The sequence below is a fragment of the Gymnodraco acuticeps genome, unplaced genomic scaffold, assembly GCF_902827175.1.
Source record: "Gymnodraco acuticeps unplaced genomic scaffold, fGymAcu1.1, whole genome shotgun sequence".
Lineage (NCBI taxonomy): Eukaryota > Metazoa > Chordata > Actinopteri > Perciformes > Bathydraconidae > Gymnodraco > Gymnodraco acuticeps.
In genome coordinates, this window is record NW_022991538.1 from 271509 (window position 1) to 289410 (window position 17902).

Consider the following 17902-nt stretch of genomic DNA (forward strand, 5'->3'; position numbering starts at 1 on the left):
TGGCAATAATTCGTATGTTCTGTAATCGCAACGCGCTCTATTTAAGACAAAGAAGTGTTTTGACTTCATTTCCCAGAAATCAGTTCGAAAGCTGTTACGTATTTAGCCTGCGTCAAACGATTCAGCCACCATGTACACCACGGGCTGAAAGAACATCGTATTAAGAGTCGTTTTTACCTTAATACTTACACCTTAAAGAGGTGATAAGGCGTATTGTTTTTTGTTTTCACAAGGCGACCGTCTTTTGATATCTAAAGGTAAGTTTGTGTTACTTATAAAGCGTTTCGGGAAATCAACGGCTGCGTCTAGCCAACGTTTGCTAATGCTAGCTAGCACACACTCATTCAGTATTAACGATACTAACACTGCATTTAGCCACAGTGTTAAACATACTCGGGTCTTATAGCTACAGTATCAGTTTTCGTCCTCTCTATAATTCAGCCTGCGTTTATTTTGTATTTGTAGTGTTGTTTAAGAGTCCTAACAGGGCCGCAATACCATGAAATTAGTTGTGTGTTACTACTTTAAAAACAACCCCCAGTTGTGTACACATGTTTCGGTCACAAGAAATACATCTTTAAGATGTTATCTAAGGCTATCAATTATTCACATTAGTATTTTCCTGTGCATTATGTGGCTTAAATGTTACAAGATGTCAACATTTTCCACAAATAGCAAGAGCACAGCGCGAGGGCTTACAGTGTTTGTAGTTCTTTTGTGTAGCGTCCAAATTACAATAAAGTAAAGCAAGAGTAAAACAATCCGGTCTTTGCAGAAAGCAACACTTTTAGGTTATTGGCTTAATAGTGAACATTATTATCATACATTTTTTATTGCGGTATAAAACAAAAAGTGATACATTTAGGGGACTGCAAGAGCACGATCTAGTATTTGACAAGAAAATAAATCAGATATTCAAAATGTCATTTCCTGCAAAGTCTATAGTCTATAATGACCTTTGTGACCTAGCCATCTTGTGATTCTTTTTTAATTTTATTATTTTTTCTCCGATTTTTTTCTAACATTTGCTTTGCAATATACTTTGCTTTTCATTTCTTCTGCTATAACGGTAAGATAAGACAATTAAATAACTTTAAAACAGAACGGATGGCATTTGAGTGTTTTGTCTTTGCTATCTTCACAAATGTCAGATACTATACGGTGTTGTTGTAGATATTATTATAACTTAAACGATGGAGCAGCCAGTAACACAAAACAATTGTTGATTTTTACTGACTAAAAAAAGACTGATAGTTCTGTAAGCTCATATTTCCCTCCAACTTTCTGCCGCCGGTTGCAGATGTCTCTGGCGGACGAGCTCCTGGCCGATTTGGAGGAGGCCGGCGATGAGGGGGAGGAGGGGTTGTATCCAGAGGAAGAGGAACGAGATAGTGATGGAGAGGCAACGCAGGGAAGGGCAGAGGGAGCGTTGGAAGACATCCCAGAGGAGATGGAGGTCGACTACAGTAAAGCGGAGAGTGTTGGCTCCATCGCCAAGCTGCGCAATAGCAAGCAGGTGAGTTGTGTCACATGGGAGCTTTGTGCATATATTATGAGTAATGCGTCCGTTCTGACCTTAATTTCTGTCTACAGTTTTCAGAGATCATGGAGAAAATTTCATTTTATAGTGGAAAGCAGCGCAAGAACTCAGAGAGTGAGTGTGACCAATGTGCATGTGACAATATGGTTTACAAAGTTTCTTCCTAATGTTGACCAAGAATCTAAAGAAAGTTGGTCATTTTTGTTTCTCTTTCAGTCTCTGGTCTAGTGGAGTCAGACCCAGAGTACAGACTGATCGTTGCAGCCAATAATCTCACAGTGGAGATCGACAACGAGCTCAGTGAGTTGGCTGTTCCTGCTTAATAAAAAGAAAAGCCATTTAAAATGTAAAGGGTTGTTTGTGTATCTGCTCTGTATAACAAACCTTTGTTCTGGGTTTCAGATATCATTCACAAGTTCACTCGGGACAAATACTCCAAGAGGTTTCCAGAGCTCGAGTCTCTCGTGCCAGATTCTCTAGATTACGTCCGCACAGTCAAGGTGAGATGAGATGTTTAGTAAAGTCACATTTGACCCCTGAAAGCAGTCATGTTGATTACATTCATTTATTAACCTTATGGGTTATAATAATGATTATTTCAACATATGACCACCCACAATACCTTAAAAAATGATAATTTACACCCAAGAAAATGTATATTATATGTAAAGGCAGACTTAATTGTAATACTTCTCATATGTGGTTTGAGCAACATATGCTTTCCAAATGTGTTCCATTTCAATGACTTGCTTTATATGAAACCAAATCTTAACTCGGATATTTTTTGTACTTTTAAGCATTTTGTCCTAAAGCTTGATAAGTACCATGCAAATAAAATATTATGATTTCTGTTACTTGCTCAGGAATTGGGAAATAATCTGGAGAAGTGCAAGACTAATGAAACTCTGCAGACAATCCTCACCAACGCCACTATCATGGTGGTCAGTGTCACAGCCTCGACCACACAGGGGTGAGTCGGCACACATCTGGCTCATCAAAATAATGGCGCCCCTCCACAGGACATCTGAGGGTCACAGTCTCCGTACAATGCTTATTGACATGTTTACATGTGTTTTTAGGATACTCCTTAGTGACGATGAACTGCAGCAACTGGAGGAATCGTGTGACATGTCTCTGGAGCTGAGCCAGTCCAAACTCAGGATCTATGAATATGTGGAGTCCAAAATGTCATTCATCGCCCCCAATCTGTCCGTCATTGTCGGAGCGTCAACAGCTGCCAAGATCATGGGTGAGAGATGCCGAAAGATTCATTTTAGATTCAAATAATTTAGTTTAATAAATAGTATAACATATTATTCTACGGTCCATGTTATCTGGGGGGCGTGTGGCGCAGTGGATTAGTGCGTTTGTGTTCGGATCAGGGGGGCACAGGTTCAAACCCCACTGCAGTCAGTGTGTCGTTGTGTCCCTGAGACACTTCACCCCAAATTGCTCCTGTGGGGATCGCCCACAGTATTGAGTATGTAAGTCGCTTTGGATAAAAGCGTCTAACAAGTGACATGTAATGTAATCTATCAAACAAATAACATTTAGGTGATTTCTCTTGGCTGCAGGTATTGGAGGCGGCCTGACTAACCTCTCCAAGATGCCCGCCTGTAACCTGATGCTGCTGGGCGCTCAGAGGAGGACGCTGTCCGGCTTCAGCAGCGCCTCCCTGCTGCCCCACACCGGCTACATCTACCACTGTGATGTGGTGCAGTCACTGCCACCCGTCAGTACATATAGCAACATTAATGTATTGCATTTTTTTCTGCATTTACACTGAGCAAGTGGGACCTTGTTGTTAACACCTGTCTTCTATTTGTGTCTTCAGGACCTCAGGAGGAAGGCCGCTCGTCTGGTGTCTGCTAAATGCACCCTGGCTTCCCGAGTGGACAGCTTCCACGAGAGTTCAGACGGCAAGGTGACTGTCAGACTCGACCACATGCACAATAAGGATGTTTAAATCGGCATACATTCTCAATATTTTCTGACCCCCAAAGAACATCTACCAAAACCTTATCGTACACTGTTGTGGTTTTTTGTCTGACTCCTGGTGTTTTCCGTCTTTTTGTTTTGCAGGTTGGCTACGATCTCAAAGAAGAAATAGAGAGGAAGTTTGATAAATGGCAGGAGCCTCCGCCAGTGAAGATGGTCAAACCGCTGCCAGCCCCGCTGGACGGACAGAGGAAGAAGAGAGGAGGAAGGAGGTACACATCCTGTCAGCTGCTCTGTGAACTGGCTGCAGATTTAGAGACGAGTGGAGTGCAATATGTAGATATGCAGCTTGACGTCAAAATGCATTCATTTATGCAGCCTTTCATTTAAAGTAGGACATTTTGAGCCACCAACAGGGAAGCAAAACTGAAAGAGCAGGAAAGCTTACGTAACCTACTCTGCCAAGTTTAGATACCAGCATCCCCTCAACATGTGTGAATATAGCACACCAACTCTCCACTGTTGTCTCTTCTCCTGAAGGTATCGAAAGATGAAGGAGCGTCTCGGACTGACTGAGATCAGGAAGCATGCAAACAGGATGACCTTTGCAGAGGTTTGTAGATCATGCATCCTTTCTCTTATTACTTGTTTAGCCTTTGTGCCCTATGCATTGTCAGTGTTGTTAATTTAAGGAAATGATAGGTTCAGTAGTAATAGTGTTGTCCAAGTGAAGTTGAAGTTATTTGGCTCTTCTCAAGGGATGCACCTAACATCACGTTGAATAGTTTTCTCGGCAAGCATCTAAATAAAAACAGATTCAGAAACTTGAGGATGAAGGCTAAAAGCAGATTGCCTTGCTTCTTCTTTCATCAGTTTATAAACAGAAACCAAAGAGAAACTTAGCAAACCTCAGTAACAATACGAGCTGTCATGTTTTCAGATTGTTGTCCTTGCCAAAATGCTAGCTTTTGCTTCTAAATAAAAGTGTGTCTGAAGAAGAGCAGTCTCGAATTAAATACATTTTCTGAGGAGTTTCGTTTTGTAACTTGATTTAAATATTTATGTTAATTCCAAAAAAGCAAAAGTTTGCATAAAGGGCTTGGAAAAAGCAAAATCCTACACTTTAATAAGACTTTTCATGACAAACTAAGCTGCTATAGCCGCGTTCACACCGCAGTACTTTTCCCACTTTAGTTCCGAAATGTGGCGTTCACACCAAAAAGAGCCGGAACTAAAAAACTAAAAGGGACTTTCGTGGGAGAAAAAGGTTCCTATGTCTGATTGGCTGGGCGGATTGCAAACCACGCCCCGTAAAACTCCCAAAAAGTTTTGTGAAGCCGTCATTTTATTATCCTCGCATTAGCATTAGCATTAGCCCAGCGCACAAACGCAGAGAGACTAACTTGTGGCAACACAAAAATAAAACATGGGAGCGGTGGAGATGAGGTGTCTCGGAAGGCTTCAGTAGAAGCTGCTGGGAGGAGTCCAACTCCGGGGACTTCGCCGTGAAGTTGTTTGCGGCCTGCCAGTAAACCCAAAGCAGGAGAAGAAGAAGAAGTGATGTCAGCGGCTTCATTTGCCTAATCTACCCCAGGAACTTATTCCGGTGTGAACGAGATCTGTACTTAGTTCATGAGAACTAAAGAGTTCTCATGAACCTTTGTGGGAAAAGTACTGCGGTGTGAATGCGCCTTGTGACTACTGACTACATTCATATACTATATCTTTCTTTATGACCTTTTCATAACCTACTATAATACCTTTTCTTAACTTGTGACTTTTTTTTTTTCCACTCTAGCTGGTTTCTCCATTCTTACCTACCCTACCTTTTTTAAAGATGTTCTTTTTTTTATAACATACTACACTATCAGATGTTTATGTTTATACAAAAAACAAAACGTTACTATGACATTTTAACTCTTTTCATAACATGCTATACTATGAGTGATTTATGTTTTAGTTTTTTCCCTCAACATTTGATTGACATTACCATGACTGTTTATGAAGAAGCATAAACAAAGTGTTTGAGCTTGATATTTGATGATGTTTTGCAGATTGAGGATGATGCCTACCAAGAGGACCTGGGCTTCAGTCTGGGTCAGTTGGGGAAGAGTGGCAGCGGGCGCGTCCGGCAGGCTCAGGTCAACGAGGCCACCAAGGCCAGGATCTCCAAATCCCTCCAGGTAAACTCATCCATGGTTCACTTTCACTCCTACAACGACAAGCTGCTTTTCCCTGTCTTTTAAGTCTGCATATTCTTTTGTTGCACACTACAGAGGACGTTGCAGAAGCAGAGCATGACGTACGGAGGAAAGTCCACCGTCAGAGACCGCTCCTCAGGGATCAGCTCCAGTGTGGCGTTCACTCCTCTCCAGGTAAAGAGTTCAACACTTCTTTGATTTAACATCCCTGAACAGCGTCCTGATTGAATTCACTTGACTAACGCTGAGCTCTTCTCTGCAGGGGCTGGAGATCGTGAACCCAGGGGCTGCGGAGAAGAAGGTGGCTGAAGCAAACCAGAAGTACTTCTCTAACATGGCGGAGTTCCTCAAAGTCAAGAAGGAATCAAAGATGTGAATACACACACACACACACACACACACACCATCATCCTGCACACGGACAGTTGCGCTCAACACTGTAAAGCGATATTTTCAACATGGTTTGACATTGTGCTTTTGTCCTGTATTTCGTTTTTACTTTTTCCATTTTAATAAAAACATAAAAATGTAACAGTGTCCTGCCTGCCTTTTTAGAGAAGGAAAGAATATGCTTTTGCTAAATCCCACGAGTAAATGCATACTTTAAAGGATAAACCATTCGCTCGACGTTGGTCTTGATACTTGCGTAGCACATTTGCTAAATCTATGCTAAGTGCATTTCAAATCAGTGTAACATAATTAGATCTATAGGACTGACAGGACTTAACACCACACACTGACTTGTCATTTCTTAAAAGTATTTATTGAAATTTTACAATCCTGTTTATAACCCCATTTTATGACATCTCCCATGCAGAACTGTGATGAGGAAAAAATGTAAATAAGTCTTGAAATTCACATTTTTAGTAATTTCTTAACCGACCATCCCTTCCTGTAAACCTTAAAAGCCCCAAAAATAGAATCTATAAAAGGCAAACCTCTCATAACTTTGCTTTTTTTTCAATCCAACTGGAAAAATCTGATTCAGTTTAACACTCCCTGTTCCAACTGCCAAGAAAAGTGAGATCTGTCCCAGCAGATGACTTCTACTTGTCCTGCAGTGTAGAACGTGAGACACTTCTTACTCGACACATACGTTAAATCTACCATCAGATTTAGGATATCTGTGTTTCTCTACATGTAAACAGCTTGAGTGCACATTCACTTAAAAATAACAGGTATTAAATTAACAAAGTGAATTTAAGGATGACGAACAGAATGAAACTTAACTAAAGGTGGGAAGTTGACTCAAACCAAACTCGGATGTATTTTCTAACTCTGTATTTTGAGAGTGATTAATAGGTGATCGGGAGACGGTACATTCACTACAGTTAGCGTGGCCTTTTGTACAAATCAAACATCACGTAGAATCTAGATAAATGTCTCAAACCCTATTTTACAAGTTTATTTGTCACAAACATGAAAGCTCCATAATAATGCATTTTCTTAGACAGGTTAACTTAAAAACATTTTATTTGTAAAGAGAGGGAGTCAGAGACCAGTTCAATTGCATAGCAATTTAATCCATGTCCAATAAGGACTCTTTCCCTGTCACAGGGAGAGGCCCTGTGGTCACTCTCAATCAGCGTTTAAATCGACCAAGACAATATCAATAAAAACTATTGATAACCGCTCACTATCTCTAATAGGGACCATATTCAACAGGCATCGTAGGGTCTTAAAGAAGCCAGTCCTACACACCATGACTAAATGTCCACTGTGCCTCCCCATTTAAACCACCAAATTACAGTAAATACAATATGGGCAGTTTGTTTTGTGTCAAGTCAAAGGCTTCCAGGCTCATGTGGGGTAGGTGGTACAGAGAATCTTGTTGAAACGGAAAAATTAAACAAAACATGCATGGGGTAGGCTTTCCTAATGCCACATACTGAGTGTGCACACAGACAGGCCCAAACGCAGATCTCCAGTGAGAGCCCCCCTTCTCTTGCAGCGCGATGCATTTGATCAGACCCACAGGGCATTTTTGTCAAAAGCAAAGCGCTACAGAAGGAGTGAGGGCTCCACGTAGAGATGCAGCCTATACATACGCCAGTCTCCATGTTGGGAGAGGGTTTCTACTACACATCACAATCTCTATCCACAGTTTGAAGTTCAGTCTCGGAATGTCAACAGCAGCACGTTTTGTCTCTGTCCTTTCGTGTCCCATTGTCCGTCACTGCAGGTCTCTGTCTTCCAGGTACCTGTACTCGAAGGTGAATCCCTCCTTCTTCCTCTGGCCCCATTTCTCATAGTCAAAGTAAATGTAAGTGCCCTAGAGGAACAGCAGAGAAGAAAGAGCAATCATTCAAAAACTGACAACAAAATGACCTAGTTTATTATTTCAGGAGGAAATGTGAACACAAAGCTCCTATTTGTGCAAAACATGGGTTTTTTCAATGGTAGGTGATGCAACACACATTTGACCAAATATCCTATTGATCTGCGATTCATGTCAATAGGCCTCTGCCAAAATGATTTCTCAAACGCTTAAGTCTGTAATCAGCTGACCACTTCTCTGAAGTAGAACACTGATCCTGTGGAGTATGTTGGATTTCCACTTTTTTTTTAAACAAGACAAAAAAAGACCTTTCTCAAAAAGGCATTTCTCAAGTACATCAAGATTTCTATGTTTTCAGATTTCCCAACCTGATTCATTGTGACGATTTGTTTAAAGAGTAGAGGCACACGCTGATGTGCTGTTTCTCATCCTCATGAAGTGTTTTTGTTGTTTTCCAGTTTGCTTAATTCCCTGCTGGTAGCTGCATTTGTTATTGTATTAATGTATAAAATATGTATTTGTTCCTTGATGGCACTATAAAAGGTTACATGTGTTCTTATTTGATACAAACCTTGTCTATTCCTGCAGAACCCAATTTAAAAAAGGTTTCAAAAGAAACGTGTGAACTTTGTTGATTCTGCACCTGTTCAAACTCATCAGTGATAGTCTTGGGCTCCTCGTGCCTCTGGAACCACATCATGTATTTTGTGTGAAACCTCCATGACTGTTTCTTCAGAGCCTTGGCAGACAGATACTGAGCCTTGGTGCCCTGAGAGAGGGGGGGGGTCAAACACAACATCAAGACTTTAATAAGGAACAGGAAGGTTGTCGGGGAGCAAACACGGAGCGGGGGGGGCAGAGTGTTTTACCTCCAGGTAGTAGAAGATGAAAAAGAGAGTTTCTGTGGACAGTCTCTGGTAAAACTCAATGGAGTCAGAGTGGTGCGGGGGTATCTGATGGTGGAAGGGTAGTGTGGGACACGGATTCCTCATCAGGTATTGCCTTTAGGAAAAGCACAGATATCAAAGTCAACTTTATTGTCAATCTTCCAGTTTGTGTGTACAGACGGAGAGATCGAAATACCGTTTCCCACAATCCCGAATATAAAAACAAATGTATATCAAAATATGTGTGCAATATGTAGATATATACACAGTCAAAGACACATTTGACATGTGCACACATGAAGACCTAAATCAAACCCAACAATCAATATATACAAAATAACGGTCACTCCAATAATTTGAGAATGTGCATTAGTGCAAGGTTAGTAAGAAACAAGAGATAAGGCTCCAAACAAATACTTCATGGGCTACACTTCAAGAAAAACAACCAAATCCATCCAAAAACATTTACTGTGTCATTAAATTAAGCCATACAAATTTGAAGATTTTTTTTTTTAAGTATATATGTCCTAAAAAAGACAGAGTAAAGTAACTTATAAAATATCATTTAGTAGGTGATAAAAGCTCAGTTCAAATGTATGGGATAAAAAATGGTTTTAAAATCATAGTTAAAGTGGACTTATCATGCTATTTTTAGGCAATAGCATAGGTCTCAGATATATAAAAAACATGTCTATGAAGTGTTTTGCTCAAAATACCAAACAGATCACCCATTCTAGCCTCATATCCCTCTATTTCACTTCCTGTTTCAAAAGTGCTGATTTTGGCTATAAAGCTTTTTAAAAAAAAGAAAATTTGATACGAAAGGAGGGGGCTGACCTACTGATATTACTGACATACTGATATTCTGTACAAACTGCGAAGTCCACTGAGACAAATGTAACATTTGTGATATTGGGCTATATAAATAAACATTGATTGATTGATGCGGGACCCGGCAGCTACTGTCTAAACTAATTACTGCGGTGATGAAACGCCATATCATGGATTATCAAGGATTCTTTCTGAAACAGTATGGAGCTCAAAGGCTTTCGCTCTTGCCGGTTATACCACAAGGTGAGTTCCTGCTTCTTCACACACATGCTCTGTGCAGTATAGGTTAGCTCTGAGTGTTAGCGATGCTAATGTAAACATGCACCGACCATATTACGTCCAAAACAGTTGGGCATTGTATCTGATAGGGCCGTGGGTGTAAAGCCAGCCTACATTTCCGATATTGCATCATATCGGACGCAAATCTGGATCAGCTCCGTTGTAGCCCCGTTTTTAGAGATTTGGGTACGGAGGAAAAGAGAGAGGGTTTTATTTTCTGATGCTGCGTGAGTTCCCTGACACACCGGGGACACATATTTATGTATAAAAGACATCAAAAAGTGCATTTTACATGATAGGTCCCCTTTAAATAGGTCATAAAAAAGGCATAGTATCTATCACTCAGTGGCGACTGGTCATTAGGGGCACAGCCCCACCTAGTGTCAGCAGAAAGTATTACAAATAATGATTACAACTAAATGCAAAAAAAATTAATATATAAAATATATTTTAAGATCATCTGATTCGTCTGTACATTGCTGTTTTAGTCTGTGTTCTTCTAATTAGTGTCTACAGTGTGTGCCTATTGAGCTGTTTAGAGCCTTGTGGGACAAAACCCGATCATGCCCCTCCCTCTCACTGTCTAAGTGAACGGTGACTGTAAAAACTACACTGCGCATGCTCAAGAGTATTGTCCTATTTAATGTGTGTGGCAAACAAATAATGACCATAGGGGCATAGAGCTGCCATCCCCATCATCTTGCTGATTGGCTGTAAGTACGTGTGCCGCGAAAAGTGTGGTGTGTGAAGAGGAGACGAGAGACGCGTCCTAAAACCCGGAAGTAAGCTGCGCATGGCTTCCCTCCACAAAAAAGCAATGAGATTTCTCCATAGGATTTTAGAAAATAGCTCAAAACAAGATCTATGGGAAACGTACCTGTTAGCTAAATGCACGTTTTGTTCAGCCGGATAATATCCACATGTCTACCCTACTTTTATAATTTTTGAATCATAAATCTATCGATTAGATTATATTTATGATAGACTTTTGAAACTATAAGAAAATAAGGAAGACTTTTATAAAAAAAGTAATAGAGATTTTTGTCCAGAAGGATAGGCAGTCTCTGATAGTGTTACGTTATTATGAGAGTGCTCTGTTTGATTTTGAAATTGTATATATTTATATAAATATATACATGTGTGTGTGTGTAAGTGTGTCCGCATCTGTAGCCTGTTATTGTCTCATTACACCGCACTGTGAATGAATCAAAGTAAATATAAGTCATCATGAACACATCTGTCCATCAGACAGAGGGCTGCTGTGCCTCCTGTCATCATTAATGGACGTCTCTTTAAGATGACCGCTCAGAGGAGAGGAGTTCTCATTTCTCTAACCGCCTTCTGCTTCCCCTCCTCGGCTCGCATCTCCTGTGGGCGGGACTAAGTCTCAAGGATAGGAGTCGAAGAGGGGAGTTAGAGAAATGAGAAAGGGCCACTGTGTGTGAAATGCTTTGTCCTCACCTGATCCTCTCCGAGTCCGAGGGGTGGGGCATGTGCGTCCATGCTGACTCCTGCATGGCCTGCTGGTAGAGCTGGTCTTTGGGGAGGGGGGTAGGGCCGAGGGGACAGACCCCTAGCGAGGGGGGAATACTGACTTCCGACACGGACGGCTGGGGGGCGGCAGGTGTGCCGGGCGCCGCAGACGAACTAGAGAAGATATCTGGAGGAAGAGAAGTGAAGGATTGAGAGGACAGAACACACTGAAGCAGCTCACTGTCACACTCCTGCTTCCTCTTGATGTAGGATATGGTTTAATAAACAAGTACATATATTATTATAATATTTGTTACCTGCTTTGTATTTGTTTATATATTCAATATATTTTCCATATCAATACGTTTGTTTTCATTTATATCTTACATAACTGTTTTAGCTCTGAAAAAGTTTTGATCCATCTAAGTATTCATCTCAACATATTTACAGCTTTTAAACAATCATTTTCATTATTGACTGAACTTGAACCTTGTTTTGATTTAATCATTAGATTAAAAGGTAACAAAGTAGTAATGATGTCTTAAAAACATCTACTTATTATTTTACTTGGTCTGGAAATGATACAAAAAACAAGAAAGAAGAAGCAACTGTATTTGTGAGGTGGTAACTGTAAATGTGTTTACCAAAAATCATTTAAATAATAATTGGAAACGTGAAATACATTTCAGATGGTCAATTGATCAATAGCTTTGGTGCTTTATGGGTATTTTGACTCTTCTTCATCTACTTCTCCCAGTACAAGCTGCTCTGGAGTTAAAACATCACGTATTTATCCCCAATGAAATGTAATGGTAAGTCACCTACACTTCAGTAATTAGTCAGTGTTCATGTGGTACAGAGTAAAACTGTGAGCTTGTTTTTCTGCACTAACTCAGTGTAGAAACAAGATGTCTGAGCGTCCGACCTCTCTCTGTTAGGTGCAGGTTGGGGATCTCTCCATCCAGACCGGATCCCAGCGCTGCTCTCTCAGCCATCGCCTTCAGAGAGCTGAGAGGCTCGGGGGCCTGAGGCGGGAGGAGAGGGAGACAGCATGAGGACAGGGTGGTGGACCGAGTTCAATTAAGTGGGGAAGAGAGAGGAACATCGTTTATTACAGAGACACCCTATATTTCTTGTAGTTAGGTGTGTAGCAGAAACAGACCAAAAGCTAGAGAAGGGCAATTCCCACACACTGTTGTGTACTTCCAAAGTAGGGTTAACCCTAACGTTTCCTTAGGACTGAAACATTGTATCACTAATACATATCATGCAGAAATTCCCTCTCTTTCTTCTTACTAAGATACCTAATTAAAAAAGCCTGGTGAAAGACACACTGATACAAAATTCAGCTACTAAATTAATTAATAATAATGGATGTTTTCTGCCACAGCCAATACATTGTAAAACAATATTGTTTAGTACATTCTATACCGGTACAGAGAGTTGGGTATATACTTTGGTAAGTCCAGATATATCGTGACATTACGACCTAAATGCAGATAATACTAATTGTAGATCACTTTTTCTCCCACAGTCTGAAAGCCGTTTGTCTTTTCTGTCTAATGTCTCCATGTGAGCTAAAAACGCCTCAGATACACCTGATCATAAACGTTGTGGTTCACGCCTCAAAGTGGGTCCTCCTTTAGACCAGTATGTGACTCTAACAACGTGTACAGCTCTCTCTCATGCCCCTGTCCCTCACCTTGAGGGCCTCCGAGGCCTGTGTGTAGGAGTGGGGCCCGTTGAGAAGACTCCCTCCACCGGGTGTGCTGTCAGAGAACGAGGGAGAGGGAGAGCTGGGAGGCAGGGTGATGGAGCTGATTAAACTGGAGCCGTTGTCCATCCTGCAGCAGAGCGGGAACAACAGAGACAAGTTATTAGTAACAGGAACATGCACAAGCACACTATAATAGACATAAACACTCTTTAGAAGTGAAAGCACACTCTCACAGGCACAAACACTTCACTTGAAATGACTGTCTGACTATATTTATTCCTCCACTCATTTCTTTCTCTACCAACCATCCTTTTGTTTGTTTCTATTATAACTGCAGCTGCAAATATCATAAACAACTCAAGTACTTTTGGCCCAAACTGACTCCACACAGCTGCTTTCCTTCAACTAATACCATTAGCAAGGATATTGGATATCATGGATGCAATATATTGCTATCCTTGCTAAGTGTTCCAGGGTATTAACCCCTCGATGTTAATATTATATATATTGTTAAAGTAAGTATAAATAACAACTATCATGTAAAGAATAAGTGAATAAGGAAAAACGTACGGCTGACTGTTTGAAGAACTGAGAGACGAGGACTGGCTGCTTTGTGACTGGCTCGGTGTGCTTAGAGCTGATTCTGTCGAGTTCTCTGCCACTACAGCACTGTAACCTGAGGGCCGGAGGGAGAGGTTAGAGAACATCCTTTCTGAAGACAATGTTGACTTAAACAGATGAGTAACACAAGCCCAAGCGCAACAAGTTAACATACTTGTGCTTCCATTTTGCTTCAGGCCACTTGGTGGTCGTGCAGGAGCAGCATTCACGCCTCCAACCACGCCGACATTCCCTCCAATGCCTCCCATCATGCCAACTGCTCCGGGTGTCGTGCTGACAGAACTCGGGGGCAGCTGCGAGGCACCGGGGGCTATATTTTGCCCAGGAACCAAACTCAGAATACTCGCACTCAAAGAGTTGTGGGCCGGGCTGGAACCAAGCAAGCCGAGCCCCAACCCCGCCCCGTTCGTGGTGACTCCACTGGAGCCAGAGGGGGGGATGGAGGTGCTGCTCTCCGCTGACATGATGGACTGAGTGATGCTGCTCAAACCCAAACCTCCTGATGCTGCCTGAGCGTAGGGGGCTGGGGTGGAGCCTGAAATGAGCCCTGCCATTGTGTTTAAGGGGGAGTGGTGGCCGCTAAGACCCAAACCAGACATTTGGTTGACACTGCTGGTCCCCGTCAGGCCGATATTGCTCAAACCCAGACTCAGCCCGAGTCCCAAACTGGATGCCGGGGTGGGCATGGATATGAACTGTGATTGAGAAATGGGAGCTGAAGAAATGGGTGTGGTGGGCGTGGGGAGAGAGGGGGCAGGTGAGGCTGGGAGGAGGGGGTGGTTGGGTGGGCTGGGGGTGTTGTTTGAGGGGACAGAGGGTTTTGTCTGAGGTGGCTGTTGCTGTTGTTGCTGCTGCGGTTGGTTTGGTGGCAGAGGCTGCTGCTGTAGTGCAGGTTGATGTTGCTGCACCGCACTGCTGAAGCTCCCTATGAGACTGCAGCTGGGTAGAACCGTGGGAATGCCTCCGATAACACTCGCCATGGACACGAGGGAGGAGGACGAGGAGGACCCCGAGGTCGTGGAGGACGAGAATGAAGATAGCAAGGATGGGGTGCCGTTCTTCACAGGCGACTGAAAAGGACACCAGAAAAAAGTATTTTAGACAAAACTGTTCAGAGGGCAGCTTCAGTTGTAAGAAGTGAACTAGAAGTTTAATGGGAATGATGTACTTCCATTTATGCAGATGATGCTACAAACTAAATCAAAAGTCTCCAACTATGGTCCCACAGAGAAAAAGCTTTTTTCCATTTCCAACCAGAATCCTTCAGCCTCTGTGCCTCTCAGGACCAAGAGTGAACAGTACGGCACTAAACTGTTTGTCTACTGGCACAGTACAGAAGAGAGCCTCTCACCTGACTAACTTCACTGTCTGTCGAGCGTCCCCTTTTCTTATCGTCCTCTGAGCTCTCCTATAGGAGAAGATACCTTGATATGACAATCCACTTTTGAAATGTTGATTCAGCAAACTAGACAGTCGATTACAACACAATGAGGCTTATAGAAGGGTTAAAAAATGCAACACTTTAAAGAAAGATATTTTCAAAATGTTGTCAGAATGTGCTTTTTCTACCCAGCATCCCTTTAACATACTGACCCAGGTGTTCAGGCTACAAACACAATACTTACAGCAGTGCAAGTGGCCGGGGAAGGAGGAATGGGTGAAGAGGAGGTTGTGGAAGTGGGAGTGCTGCAGGATTGCAAGAACATCTCATCATCCAGAGGCCCCTGACCCGACGGAGAAGTTGCCACTAATGCTGCAGTTTACAGAAAAGACAGGACAAAGACAAGGGACAGATGTTTCCATTATAACACATCTGTTGTCTGGATAAATGCATCAGGGTAACAACACACAGTGCTCTCTACTCACGGATGTCATCCAGGTCTAAGTCGTCGTAGATGAACTCATTCTCCTCAAAGTCCGGGTCCTGAGACGAGTCGATGTAGTAATCAACATCATCCTTGATCTTCAGGATTGAATCCACCACTATAGAGTCATTGTCCAGCATTCGTAAAATGGTCTCCAACATGCGAATGTGGAATCGATGCCTTTCAACCATTCGTTTTAGCTCCTCAATGCGATCCTGTTTCATCATGAAAGACACAAAGCATGTGTGTAGTTCGTGTTAGAGGAACAGACTAGATATCCACAGTCATTATTATTGTATTTAACTGCACAAAATATTGAAAATGAGACGATGGACTTACATCTTTGTCGCCCTTCTTTTTTCTTGTCTGAACTGAAAGAGATTCTATCTCACTTTCAAACTGATCCACCTGCATATTTAGAGTGTCTATCGTACACTGGGGGTGAGAGAAAAGAAAAGAGTGTTAATGGATTCAAAGAAAAGGCTTTCTAAAAAACTGTTTTATCAAACTGCCTATGAGGAAATATTAGGCCTCCTAAATGTACAATCAGTATAGATAATAGAGGATGTATTACTGTTAGCCACAGTCCCGTTTCCTCTTTTTCCCTCTGAGCTGGATCCACTTTCTGAGCGAGCCCCAAGCCTTCTTTAGAGTAGGCTTTTGTTTTTGTTTCACGTTCCACCACCTTGAACCGCTCCATTTGCTGAGGAAAGAAACATGACATAGGGCTTGTTAAGTTACTATACAATACTAAAACAATAATAAACAGGACAAGTAAAAGATGGAAAACATACCGTCTCTATTAGTTTGCGGTTTTCGACTAGCTGCCTTTTGTCTTTGATCTCGTTTGAGGCCACCCATGTTTTTATCTGATCTCTCAGTCGCTGGGAGGACAGACAGGGAAAATATTTAACCACAATAGCAATTTTAATAACTGTTGACTAAGAGTACAGATAAAGAAACACTGTGAGAGAAAATGTGTGTTCATTCATTGATCTCACCTGTAGTTTTTTAATCTCTTTCTTGAGGTCAGCCTCATATTTTTCCTTCTGGTTTGCATTGGCTGCATTATGGAGCTAAAATTGTGAAAATAAACAAAGATATCTTGGTATCTGCAGCGTCCATTTGGTCAAATAGTATAGTAGTAATAGTAGTTTTATCATAGAGTATCAAACAAATGCAAAGATCTCTTACCTTTTGCCAGATGTCTTCAAACTGTTCCACACCTTCAGCTACTTTTTTCAAACATCTGTCGATCTCACCTGTGGAGAATCAATATGTGGTCCAACATCATAGTGTTAATCTGTGCAACACCAACAACTTTTGTAGTTGTGGTCAGTGTAAGTCTCTGTGCAGGATGCTGGGCAGTGTGATGGATCATGAGCATCCTCCTCACTGATGAGCATCACCAACAGTCTTACCTTGAAGTTTTCTCTTGTCAGCCATGGCTCTGACTACGACAATGTCCACATTCCGTCTGCCATGAAGACAAATATGTAAAGTAAACCAAATGTGCATTCAAAAACCCCACATCCTCTCAACAGAGCATCGGTTTGCAGAGAGTGAACCTGACGTTACCTCCAGCTGGTTTGACAGTTATATTTAGCAGCACAAATAATGTTATCTCTAACGAATCAAAGAATACTTTAAACCAGAGCTTTTGTATGGTCGTTGATCTATTGCAATATTTTACTAAACGTAGCTCATCTCGTATGATAAACATGGTTGTCAGCTAAAATTAGCCACCTAGCCAGCTAACGTTAATACTAGCTGCCAGTATCTTAGCTCGTCCACCTCGCTCGGTACCAACCGGCCCGTTTCAAAACAAGTACCACGGAGCACACTGATGGATGGAAATAATATTCATGCATCATAATTGTGGGGTCCAGAATAGCTTTTATATGGTGGGCTTGCGTTATGAAATGCACAATTTATCAGATTCCGTTCTAATCTTTAACCTGCTAGCTAATATGGCTAACTGCCTGACTAGCTAATGCATAAAATGCTAGCTAGCCTGCTAGCCAAATTTAGGAAAATGGGAAACTGGGTCAACCCGAGAATGTACATGTATAGCTGTATGCGACATTTACCTATGGTATGGGCTTTCGTTTGTCTTTTTTCAAATACAGCCAAAACTAATTCCAAAAAGTCTTCTTTACTTCCAAATTGTGTTTTCTTTTCGACAAGCTCGCTCACTGTAATGTAGCTGAAGATGGACGGTAGCTAAAATCCCACCTCCGTTTTTAGATCCCGCCCTAAATCGAATATATGA

At 41.8% G+C, this 17902-nt stretch overlaps 2 protein-coding genes across 3 annotated transcripts; one reads left to right on the plus strand and one right to left on the minus strand.

Annotated features, from left to right (window-relative positions):
* Positions 1-60: 60 nt before the first annotated feature.
* prpf31 (PRP31 pre-mRNA processing factor 31 homolog (yeast)) lies at positions 61-6211 on the plus strand. The gene is made up of 14 exons (XM_034197237.1): positions 61-257; positions 1301-1516; positions 1594-1654; positions 1757-1840; positions 1943-2040; positions 2404-2510; positions 2620-2789; positions 3115-3272; positions 3375-3464; positions 3623-3750; positions 4019-4091; positions 5533-5661; positions 5755-5853; positions 5942-6211. Exons 2-14 carry the CDS (start codon positions 1301-1303, stop codon positions 6053-6055), a joined length of 1527 nt encoding a protein of 508 aa, XP_034053128.1. The 5' UTR covers positions 61-257; the 3' UTR covers positions 6056-6211.
* Positions 6212-6423: 212 nt separating this feature from the next.
* On the minus strand, positions 6424-17858 carry cnot3a (CCR4-NOT transcription complex, subunit 3a). Of its 2 annotated transcripts, none has more exons than XM_034197232.1 (18): positions 17721-17858; positions 17052-17107; positions 16825-16892; positions 16632-16706; positions 16425-16514; positions 16205-16333; positions 15970-16065; positions 15632-15845; positions 15391-15518; positions 15117-15173; positions 13920-14835; positions 13715-13820; positions 13130-13271; positions 12353-12452; positions 11416-11614; positions 8827-8959; positions 8601-8726; positions 6424-7951 (listed from the first exon to the last, which is right to left on the minus strand). In XM_034197232.1, the coding sequence occupies exons 2-18, from the start codon at positions 17074-17076 to the stop codon at positions 7853-7855; spliced, it is 2703 nt and encodes a 900-aa protein (XP_034053123.1). In that variant the 5' UTR covers positions 17077-17107; positions 17721-17858; the 3' UTR covers positions 6424-7852. The 2 variants fall into 2 exon arrangements, with proteins under 2 accessions (XP_034053123.1, XP_034053122.1); XM_034197231.1 differs by having other exon boundaries at positions 8529-8726.
* Between the last annotated feature and the right edge of the window lie 44 nt (positions 17859-17902).